Here is an 11,903-nt window from a genome sequence, read left to right as displayed (position 1 = left end):
CAACCAAGACTTTAGAACTGAAGGCTCCACTCTCATTTGTTCCTCTAAAGCTACACGGCAGTCAGTGGTGAAATTGTAGCCAGTCTCAGCACAACAGAGGGACAAACATATAACATGAGAATAGTTGGTATAACCCAGAGCCATCTGTTTAGACATAAATATATGGCTCTGTTATAATCCAAAAGTGCATCTAAAGAAAAAGAAAAGCCGCACTCTAGTAGCTCCATTTATTCACCAATGTTGACAGCAAGCGGTCTTTATTTTAGCATAATCCAAAAGTGCTCCACACAAAAATGTACCATCCTATTCTCCACTTCTGCATGGCTTTGGAACATTCTCAGCACATTTAAGGAACTTTACAAAAAACATTATTTCTTGGTATTTCATTACTTTAACAGGTTTCCTAAAAGTTCAAACATGGTTACATGTATTAAAAATGTTGGTAATATTCTAGGAACATTCTCCAACTGGTTTAAGAATAGTTCAGGGAACTTTAAGAAACAACGTTCTTCTGTGGGAATTTAAGTACTTCAGCATAGTGTTTCCTACAGGTTTCCTCATGGTTCGATTTAAAGTCAGGTTCTCAAATTGTTCCAAGAACGTTAACGACGTTCTTCTGTGGCAATTTCAGTACTTCAGCATAACGTTTCCTACAGGTTTCCTCATGGTTCTATTTAAAGTCATGTTCTCAAATTGTTCAGAGAACGTTAAGAAACGTTCCATAAAAACCACAAGAAAACTTTAGTAACGTTCAGAGAACTTTCTACGAATGTTACTTAAAAACATATACACTCCGTTCTCAGCATCAACAAAACTCTCTCTATTCTCTATCTTGTTAAGTGTGTTCAGGTGTGTTGGCCGTGCCCACTAATTGAATGATAGAGGCCTCTATTGGCCAAAAGGCTGTATTAGCATAGGCAGCACCATTGAGGGCTTCTACCATTTTAATGTAGTCAACTGGGTGAGACTTCAACTTCATTGTCTGATTCCTCCAGGTGACCCTGTTTTGAGTCATGTCCAACTGGGTCATCAGGAGGGATAAGCCAATCGTGAAGAAGAAAATGGACTACTTCAAAATGGAGATTGCCTCAATGGCGCTGCCCATGCTGTCACAGATACAAAGATGAGTCCTCTATCTATCTCTATGGTTTGAATAGACTAAAATGAACAGCTTGTATTTGTAAAAAAAAAACATGGCATGCTAGCTCCATCCTGGTGGCGCAGTGGACTAATTCCATGGAAAGAGAACAGAAGATTATAGGTTTGAATGTCACCGATGCTATGTCACACAAAAAAATGTATGTGGTTGCATGATTAACGCTTAAGGAAATTAATTTCCATATGTCCTATCTGTGCAAAATAAGCTAGCAGTATTATTAAAAGTCTTATTGAATCATTCAGTGAAAGTTAAGGAAGTTCAAAAACCTCAAAATAACCTATCATTTCCGTTCTGAGTGTTAATAAAACCTCCCCTGAAAAACTTACAAGGAACCAGAGTAAAACGTTCTCAGAACCTGCCTGCAACCTAAAAATAAACGTTCCCAGAACAAGCAACATTTTCACTTCTGTTCTCAGAATGTAAAAAAAAACGTTCAGTTTTACTGGTCAGGAAACGTATGGCTTTGTTCGCACAACTTCCAAGGAACCAAATGCGCTAGCTGGGTATTGTTCACAATTAACCCCTGGGGATTCATAGTTCATTAACTCATAATTGCTGGACAGCCAATGAAGCAAGGCCTCCCGAGTGGCGCAGTGGTCTAAGGCACTAGAGATCCTGGTTCGAATCCAGGCTCTGTCGTAGCCGGCCGCGACTGGGAGACCCAGCGTCGTCCAGGGTAGGGGAGGGAATGGCCGGCAGGGATGTTGGTAGAGCATGGCGATTGCAACGCCAGGGTTGTGGATTCGATTCCCACGGGGGGCCAGTATAAAAAAATATATAATGTATACACTCACTAACTGTAAGTCGCTCTGGATAAGAGCGTCTGCTAAATGACAAAAATGTTAAATGTTTAAATGAAGCACACCTGAAAGGCGTGTCCTCAGATCACTGCATTTAACTCCCTCATTAACCACTAATTTGATTGGCATTCCTTCTCCTCGTGTGTTTTATGGTACTCTGTTTACTGTGAGTCAGGTAAATCAGAGAAGCAGTGTGTGGCAAAGCTATCCAGGCAGCTCATTGTCCCAACAACCACATCCAATAATAAGAGTCTAGCACCCACTTGTGGCGGCTGGTTTCCACTGCACTATATCTATACTGCAATTTAGACTGGGATAGTTCCTTTTTTTCTAAGACTAGATCAGCTTTAAACATACACTACATGACCAAAAGTATGTGGACACCTGCTCGTCGAACATCTCATTCCAAAATCATGGGCATTAACATGGAGTTGGTCCCCCCCTTTGCTGCTATTACAGCCACTCTAATGAAAAGGCTTTCCACTAGATGTTGGAACATTTCTGCGGGGACTTGCTTCAATTCAGCCACAAGAGCATTAGTGAGGTCGGTCACTGATGTTGGGTGATTAGGCCTGGCTCGCAGTGGGCGTTCCAATTCATCCCAAAGGTGTTCAATAGGGTTGCGGTCAGGGCTCTGTGCAGGCCAGTCAAGTTCTTCCACACCAATCTCGACAAACCATTTCTGTATGGACCTCGTTTTGTGCACGGGGCATTGTCATGCTGAAACAGGAAAGGGCCTTCCCCAAACTTTAGCCACAAAGTTGGAAGCACAGAATCGTCTAGAATGTAAATGTATGCAGTAGCGTTAAGATTTCCCATCACTGGAGCTAAGGGGCCTAGCTCAAACCATGAAAAACAGCCTCAGACCATTATTCCTCCTCCGCCAAACTTTAGAGTTGGCACTATGCATTGGGGCAGGTAGAGTTCTCCTGCCATCCGCCAAACCCAGATTTGTCCGTCAGACTGCCAGATGGTGAACGCGTTTCCACTGCTCCAGAGTCCAATGGCGGCGAGCTTTACACCACTCCAGCCAACATTTGGCATTGTGCATGGTGATCTTAGGCTTGTGTGTGCCTGCTCGGCCATGAAAACCCATTTCATGAAGCTCCCGACGAACAGTTCTGAACAGTGCTGAACAGTGACGACGTTGCTTCCAGAGGCAGTTTGGAACTCGGTAGTGAGCGTTGCAACCGAGAACAGACGATTTTTACGCGCTACACGCTTCAGCACTCGGCGGTCCCGTTCTGTGAGCTTGTGTGGCCTACCGCTTCGCGACTGAGCCGTTGTTGCGCCTAGACGGTTCCACTTCCAACTTACAGTTGACCGGAGCAGCTCTAGCAGGGCAGAAATTTGACGAACTGACTTGTTGGAAAGGTGGCATCCTATAACGGTGCCACGTTGAAAGTCACTGAGCTCTTCAGTAAGGGCATTCTGCCAATGTTTGTCTGTAGAGATTGAATGGCTGTGTGCTCGATTTTATACACTTGTGAGCAACGGGTGTGGCTGAAATAGCCGAATCCACTACTAGTGTATCTTCGGTTTTCTCTCATGAGATCCAAGATAGTTGTTTGTATATCTAGTCTTTATGCTTTCCCCCCCCTCAATTTACAATAATCTTTATTAAAATACGCTATTCAATTGGTGATCATATACAGTACCAGTCAAAAGTTTGGACACACCTACTCATTCAAGGGTTTTTCTTTATTTTTACTATTTTCTACATTGTAGAATAATAGTGAAGACATCAAAACTATGAAATAACACATATGGAATCATGTAGTAACCAAGAAAGTGTTAAACAAATCCAAATATATTTTATTTTTGAGATTCTTAAAGTAGCCACCCTTTGCCTTGATGACAGCTTTGCACACTCTTGGCATTCTCTCAACCAGCGTCATGAGGTAGTCACTTGGAATGCATTTCTATTAACAGGTGTGCCTTGTTAAAAGTTCATTTGTGGAATTTCTTTCCTTCTTAATGCGTTTGAGCCAATCAGTTGTGTTGTGACAAGGTAGGGGTGGTATAAAGAAGATAGCCCTATTTGGTAAAAGACTAAGTCCATATTATGGCAAGAACAGCTCAAATAAGCAAAGAGAAACTACAGTCCATCATTACTTTAAGACATGAAGGTCAGTCAATCCGGAAAATTTCAAGAACTTTGAAAGTTTCTTCAAGAGCAGTCAAGCGCTGATGAAACTGGCTCTCAGGAGGACCGCCACAGTAAAGGAAGACCCAGAGTTACCTCTGCTGCAGAGGATAAATTCATTAGAGTTAACTGCACCTCAGATTGCAGCCCAAATAATTGCTTCACAGAGTTCAAGTAACAGACACAGCTCAACATCAACTGTTCAGAGGAGACTGCGTGAATCAGGCCTTCATGGTCGAATTACTGCAAAGAAACCAGTACTAAAGGACACCAATAATAAGAAGAGACTTTCTTGGGCCAAGAAACACAAGCAATGGACATTAGACCGGTGGGAATCTGTCCTTTGGTCTGATGAGTCCAAATTTGAGATTTTTGGTTCCCACCGTGAAGCATGGAGGAGGTGGTGTGATGGTGTGGGGTTGCTTTGTTGGTGACACTGTCTGTGATTTATTTAGAATTCAAAGCACACTTAACCAGCATGGCTACCACAGCATTCTGCAGCGATACACCATCCCATCTGGTTTGCGCTTAGTGGGACTATCATTTGTTTTTCAACATGACAATGACCCAAAACACACCTCCAGGCTGTGTAAGCGCTATTTGACCAAGAAGGAGAGTGATGGAGTGCTGCATCAGATGACCTGGCCTCCACAATCACCCAACCTCAACCCAATTGAGATGGTTTGGGATGAGTTGGACTGCAGAGTGAAGGAAAAGCAGCCAACAAGTGCTCAGCATATGTGGGAACTCCTTCAAGACTGTTGGAAAAGCATTCCTCATGAAGCTGGTTGAGAGAATGCCAAGAGTGTGCAAACCAAGGCAAAGGGTGGCTACTTTGAAGATCTCAAATATTTAATATATTTTGATTTGTTTAACCCTTTTTTGGTTACTACATGATTCAATATGTGTTATTTCATAGTTTTGATGTCTTCACTATTATTCTACAATGTAGAAAATAGTAAAAATAAAGAAAAACCCTTGAATGAGTAGGTGTCCAAACTTTTGATTGGTACTGTACATTTGTAACAATGTAATAAATGGCAATCAAAGTATCCAGAAAGACATGAACAGCATCCGTTTCAATGGCAATAAGCTTTTTATTTAAACATTAAGGCAGTGTTTTTTTGTGTGTTTTTTACACCGCTATCCACAAAGCTTGCTGGTGGGCATGTACAATTAAACAGTGTGAATAGTTTTTCTGTAAATACCAACCTTGCAGCAAGCCACATAAATATTTACATCTCTTCAGTTCTATATACAATCCTGGCTATTATACAGTGGTTTATAATAATAATAAAAAGAAATCATTACGCACAATACGTTTGAACAATGTCAATGCCATCCCCCCGCCCACCTGTGGACAATACAGAGATCGTATCGGCCATTCGATTCATTTGTTTTTCGTTCGTTTTTAAAAATCATTCCTTTCATTACAAATGAAATGCTAACTATTAGCATGGAGAGTGACATGACCATAATCAAAGCAAGCGGTGTAAGAACAAACAGAAACAAGAGGGGAAAGCATAAATCATTAAAATACACATCAGTACATTTAAAAACAACTGATTATTCTAGTTTCCTCTGCTATTTATTTAGCTAACACATCTGGATATGGTTTTGTCTTCCTGTCATGTCAAACTTTGCTGTCACTTTGCTCTCCCAATGACTTCATGAGTAGTAAATTGATATACAAGTAAAGACACTGAAACTATATTATAATACAAAGCTGGGGTTAACTTCTGTTTGATTGAGTCCAGTTACAAACTTTTCATTTAGCTTCACCTTGACTGATTAGATCTAAAACATGACCAGTATAATAGGTAGCCAGAGTAGAAACTTTATGTAATCCAGTGAAGAGGAGTGGGAAGGAGAGTGAAAGCAGTCCAACTGTTACACATGTTCATTACTAACACGTCTCCATCATGACTAACACAACTCACTCTCAACTAGTGGACTGGACAGGATAACCCACTGCAGTGCAGTCCCTCTAAACACGTCACACTGAGAACAGCTGTGCTTCTCTGGCTTCAACAGTCAATACAAGCCATTGACACCATCATCCTCAATACAAGCCATGGACACCATCATTAAAATGGATAAAAACTTAATCACACAAATGTAACACTAACTTTTGGACTGTTTAAACCTCCTCTGAATCAGGACCATGACAGAATATTCTACCTTTCACAAAGGACTCACGGTATGTTGCCAGCAAAAACAAATTGGGCAATGTTTATATGATCGCCTTTCAAACAGCCCCATTTGTACATCTTTCTTCTTGGCATTCACCTTTAATATAGCTATTGCTTAGCCGGCAAAGAGCAAGAGGACATTCAACTTTGACCATGTCATTGCCCGTTGTTATGGTAACCTGATGTGACAGCAGCACGTTCTAAATTCCTCAGACAGAATGCACTGCTTTTCATTTCTTCACATTCACAACAGTAAGTTAGCAGCTCGCCATTGTAAATCATTTGTAAGTGACAGTGACAGTTAAGCGCTAAGGCTGTGACAGATTTGGGAAAAAAATACATCAAAAGAAGGACATTTCATCTGCTCTTGGTTTCAACATTTCCCTGCATGAACACTTATAACCCTGGCATGTATAAAAAAAGAACAAAAGAAAAAGAATGGTGCGTCACTTGGTATCTTCAGTACTGTATAAGTAAAATAAATGGCACAACACTAGAAATCTTATAAATGTACAAAATCGGGTCTAGATAAAAAGGTGCGTCTGGCCTGGCGTGCGGCAGCGCTCCTCTTCCTCTAGACAGTAAAATTTCAGAGGTCAGACCGTCACAACAGGCAGCTCCTAGAGACATTAGGCGTTCCATCCTAGAGATGGGCTTCCAGCCAGCACCACCATGGTCCAAGGGGCATAGAAACATAGATGGCTTTTATTTGTCACCTCTTTAATGCAAGCAAATTCCAACTCTAATGCTGGGAAATTTGCCCTAAAGCAGCTTTAAGGTTGGTCTCCACCCGCTCAAAGCGGACTAGGTAATGTTTCACTAACTGTGATTGTCGCTTGAGTGTGGGAACACTAAATAATGTAGGTGGCAAGACCAAAAGAAACAAACAGATGTTAAAGGAGGAGGACGCCTCTATTAGTACGATTCTACACTCTTCTTCTTGAGTCCATTCTCGCCTGCCCGAAACACAGATTCTTAAAAATGCCATTGTGAACAGATTGACAACTAAGTGCTTAACATCCAAAAACAGTCTCAACAAACACATAGACATGATTCATATACAAACAGTCTCAACAAACACATAGACATGATTCATATACAAACAGTGAGAAAGTGTCACTTGTCTCTTAGTGCCATCCATCACACCCACAGTCAGCTCTCTCTATTGGATGCCTGGAGACCATACCGTCCTCCAATAACATTTCAAATGTATGATGACATCATCAGCAATGGACAGCATGTTTACCCTGTAAACCAATGATATAACCCTCCCACGTACCCCCCAAGATAGATCATTGCAAATAAGAGACAATAACTGACACCATCAAAATTCACCATCAAAAGTACTAACGGTCTCAGCTCACTTTCAAACACAAGACTGGACTGACTTGATTTAAAAAGGAGAAAACTAAATAACCAACACATTTTTTCCTCCTGTCCATCATCTGATAGTGGTAGAAATGCACCGGCCGTCTGCACACAGTGTCCACTGTAATGTACTGTACTATGGATGCCATGCCTGGCTACCTGCCTGTCCCACTGCCCTCTGCACAGTGACATGGGCCAGTGAAGGAGTCCACTTCCCTAGCAGACCTCTCCATGCAGAGCTCTGTGTGGTTAAACTCCCTGTCCATGGGGTCACTGGCAGAGAGAATGAGAGATAGAGATGGTCAGTGGAGGCAGCAGGCTTCTCCAAGTTGAAGCTCCAGGTTGAAGCCCTGCTCACAGAGCCCAGACAGAGTAGAGCAGGGAGACATCCATCCTTGACCAGGGCCAGTGAATCCATCAACAGGTCAGATTAAAACACAATCCACAATCCGTAGAAGACAATAGAAACGTACACAAAAAAGCGAGTGAGTTGATGTGTCCGTATTGATAAGGCCAGCAATAAAGTAAAAAAACAAGTAATTTGTCCTTTAGATTAGTCCTGGAGTGAGTGCATACACAGAAACACACACACACACACACACACACACTCACTGAGCAGCAGTGTTTCAGCACACCACCATCAGCGCTTGAGATGCTCAGTCAGCCGTGTGAGATGGGAGGCTAAGAGGTCATATCGCACTCCTTTCCTGGGTGGAGAGCGTAGCGTGGAGTGTCTGTGTGCCTGCAGCAGAAGTAGAGGTGGGTGATAGTTGGCGGGTGCTGTTCTGTTCCATGGCAGGGTCTCTCACTCGCTGTCAGACAGGGTATCGTACTGAGAACACAACAGGGGCTTAGGTTCCTCCTCCCAGGCCCGTCCCTGCCCCTGTCCGGGTCCCTGGGCCCCTAGCTGGCCAGAGGAGGGGGAGGGCGCTGCCACTGGCATGCCACTGGGGAAACGCATGGTCAGGGGGTTACACGGGAAGGGAGTGGAGTCTGCAGGAGGAAGAACAGCAACAATAAATCATTGAGTGCTGACCATTATGCCATGGGTAGCAGACTGCAATACACAGGGTTTAAAGGGTGATGGGTTTCCTGTATTTGATACAGTTGAATATGAGCAGTGAGGGATGAGATGGTGTACACGTGAGAGGTGCAGTAAGGGGAGGGAGAGAGGCAGCAGTACCTGTGGAGGAGGGCCGGTCCTCCCAGACACGGTTGATGAGGGGCGTGCGGCGGTTGGTATCCCCCTCAGAGTGGACAGAGGACACAGAGGATGGTCTCTCCCCCCCTGACAGGCCCGGCCCGGGAGATTTGGCCTTCCGTCCGTTAGAGCGCCCGCTACCCTTTGGCTTTCCCCCACCTGCAGATAAAGGGAACAAAACACAGCCCTGTGGTTTATTGACCAGTTCTATCCACATTTATCTACATACCATATTCCATGCATCTGAAGTTCCAACTGTGAGAAACTAGTCTAACAAATACTAATTAAGTAGTCTAAATACAATATAAAAAATTCACTTAATTTATTTAATTTGTTACACATACATTACGGTTTCATAATTGGAAATACTGCCCGCTGTGAACACCAGTACATACAATACACAGAGACAATACCCCTACCCTGTAACTGAGTGGAGGCTTATGACAGAGGGAGATTTGTGGGGTAATATCACACCTAGTAGCGAGTAAGAGTCCTCCGTCCGTCCGTCAGCGAGAGGAATAGCGGCAGGCACACTGGCAGCCATGGGGTTAATAGCATTGGAGGAGGGCGAGCGCTCCTCGACCTGGTCATCATACTTGCCCATCAGGGCCTTTCTGATAATGGCTTCCAGGCCTATGGTGTTACCGGACGCCTCAGTAGCCGGGTGGCTGCGGATACTTACAGGTCCTGGGAGGCAAGAGGGGACAGGGGGAGGTTAGAGAGGGCAAGAGGGGACAGGGGGAGGTTAGAGAGGGTGAGAGGGGACAGGGGGAGGTTAGAGAGGGCAAGAGGGGACAGGGGGAGGTTAGAGAGGGCAAGAGGGGACAGGGGGAGGTTAGAGAGGGCAAGAGGGGACAGGGGGAGGTTAGAGAGGGCAAGAGGGGACAGGGGGAGGTTAGAGAGGGTGAGAGGGGACAGGGGGAGGTTAGAGAGGGCAAGAGGGGACAGGGGGAGGTTAGAGAGGGTGAGAGGGGACAGGGGGAGGTTAGAGAGGGCAAGAGGGGACAGGGGGGAGGTTAGAGAGGGTGAGAGGGGACAGGGGGAGGTTAGAGAGGGTGAGAGGGGACAGGGGGAGGTTAGAGAGGGTGAGAGGGGACAGGGGGAGGTTAGAGAGGGCAAGAGGGGACAGGGGAGGTTAGAGAGGGTGAGAGGGGACAGGGGGAGGTTAGAGAGGGTGAGAGGGGACAGGGGGAGGTTAGAGAGGGTGAGAGGGGACAGGGGAGGTTAGAGAGGGTGAGAGGGGACAGGGGGAGGTTAGAGAGGGTGAGAGGGGACAGGGGGAGGTTAGAGAGGGTGAGAGGGGACAGGGGGAGGTTAGAGAGGGTGAGAGGGGACAGGGGGAGGTTAGAGAGGGTGAGAGGGGCAGGGGGAGGTTAGAGAGGGTGAGAGGGGACAGGGGGAGGTTAGAGAGGGTGAGAGGGACAGGGGGAGGTTAGAGAGGGTGAGAGGGACAGAACCAAGGCATTGAGTAGCGGGAGAGAGAGCGAAAGAGAGTGAAATACAAATAAATTGAGCAAGAAAGAGTAAAATATAATTGAAATGGACAAGCGCCAATATGAGTATGAGGAGTAAGGGAAAGAAAAGGAAGGGGAGATAGAAAGAGAGAGTGCAGTGGAACAGCAGAGGGCAAGAATAAACCAGTCAGCACATCCTCAGAGAGAAAGAGAGAGAGACATGTTGGTCTGTCAGTGGGCATTATGTGGGTTAGGAGTCTCCAGAGGATAGCCAGAGGAGAGAGGGGGTGATGTACTCTAGATAACACCCAGGATGTAGCTACGGCTCTCTCCAGTCTCCTGTGAGTAGCCCAGCTGATGCACATGCCCTAAAGCCGCAGCCCAAAGCCTAGCTGTCTACTAGGGGTTAATCAGGGGCACATGGCCGTATCTATACAAACCGGAGGAGAGCCTCTACTGTACCATGCTGATCTATACCACTACACCAGAGTTTGGGAGTCACCAGAGTTTGGGAGTAACTATTACATGTAACGGATTACAAAAAAAACTAATTAATCAGTTACAAGCCAAAATATTGTAATCAGATTACAGATACTTTTGAAAAACTAGGATTCTTTCTAAATTCAGAAAGGATATTTGCCTGAAAATTCTGACACCTTTCTGTTTTCTCAATGACATTCAATTCAGAATTGAAAAAAGGTGCAACTTTAAGTTTGTTCCGCCTGAGACCACTATGATGACACACCAATGCGGATGGATCGCAGGAAAAGAGCAGGAACAGGCTTTTGTAGGCTACAGTCCAAACTATATCTTCTAAAACTATTTGGCTAATCTATACTTCCATAATTCCAAGTCCTATTCTTGAAGATCAAGGGGCTAAATTAATTGGAATGACTGGAAATCTGACAGACTTTGGGTTTTAATGTAAAGATATAACCTAATCGTATTATTATCTGTAGTAGAAAGCAATGGGTTAGAAGCTATGGGTTAGAAGAAGCCAACATAACCAACCCATAAAGTAAAATGCAACATCCATTTACAGTGCCTTCGGAAAGTATTCAGACGGCTTGACCTTTTCCACCTTTTGTTACGTTACAGCCTTATTGTAAAATGGATTTTAAAAATTCTCAGCAACCTACACACAATACCCCATAACGACAAAGCGAAAAACAGGTTTTTAGAATTTTGTACAAATGTCTTACAAATAAAAAACAGAAATACCTTAGACATAAGTATTCAGACCCTTTGCTGTGAGACTAAAAATTGAGCTTAGATGCATCCTGTTTCCATTGATCATCCTTGAGATGTTTCTACAACTTGATTGGAGTCCACCTGTGGTAAATTCAATTGATTGGACATGATTTGGAAAGGCACACACCTGTCTATATAAGGTCCCACAGTTGACAGTGCACGTCAGAGCAAAAACCAATCCATGAGGTCGAAGGAATTGTCCGTAGAGCTCCGAGACAGGATCGTGTCGAGGCACAGATCTGGGGAAGGGTAACAAAAAATGTCTGCAGAATTGAAGGTCCCCAAGAACACAGTGGCCTCCATCATTCTTAAATGGAAGAAGTTTGGAACCT

At 44.2% G+C, this 11,903-nt stretch overlaps 1 protein-coding gene across 1 annotated transcript in view; it reads right to left on the bottom strand.

The window, feature by feature from the left end:
* Window positions 1–5,182: 5,182 nt before the first annotated feature.
* Window positions 5,183–11,903, bottom strand: part of LOC121584775 (nuclear receptor corepressor 2-like) — a 204,824-nt gene continuing 198,103 nt past the window's right edge. Inside the window, exons 47-49 of the mRNA XM_045225707.1 lie at window positions 9,341–9,553; window positions 8,849–9,025; window positions 5,183–8,658 (exon numbers count right to left, since the gene is read on the bottom strand). Of these exons, the coding sequence (XP_045081642.1) occupies window positions 8,471–8,658; window positions 8,849–9,025; window positions 9,341–9,553 (578 nt within the window). The 3' untranslated portion in view covers window positions 5,183–8,470. The remainder of the gene's footprint in view (window positions 8,659–8,848; window positions 9,026–9,340; window positions 9,554–11,903) is intronic.

This window comes from Coregonus clupeaformis, chromosome 16, assembly GCF_020615455.1.
Source record: "Coregonus clupeaformis isolate EN_2021a chromosome 16, ASM2061545v1, whole genome shotgun sequence".
In the NCBI taxonomy this organism is placed as follows: domain Eukaryota; kingdom Metazoa; phylum Chordata; class Actinopteri; order Salmoniformes; family Salmonidae; genus Coregonus; species Coregonus clupeaformis.
This window is presented reverse-complemented; position numbering and strand designations above follow the sequence as displayed.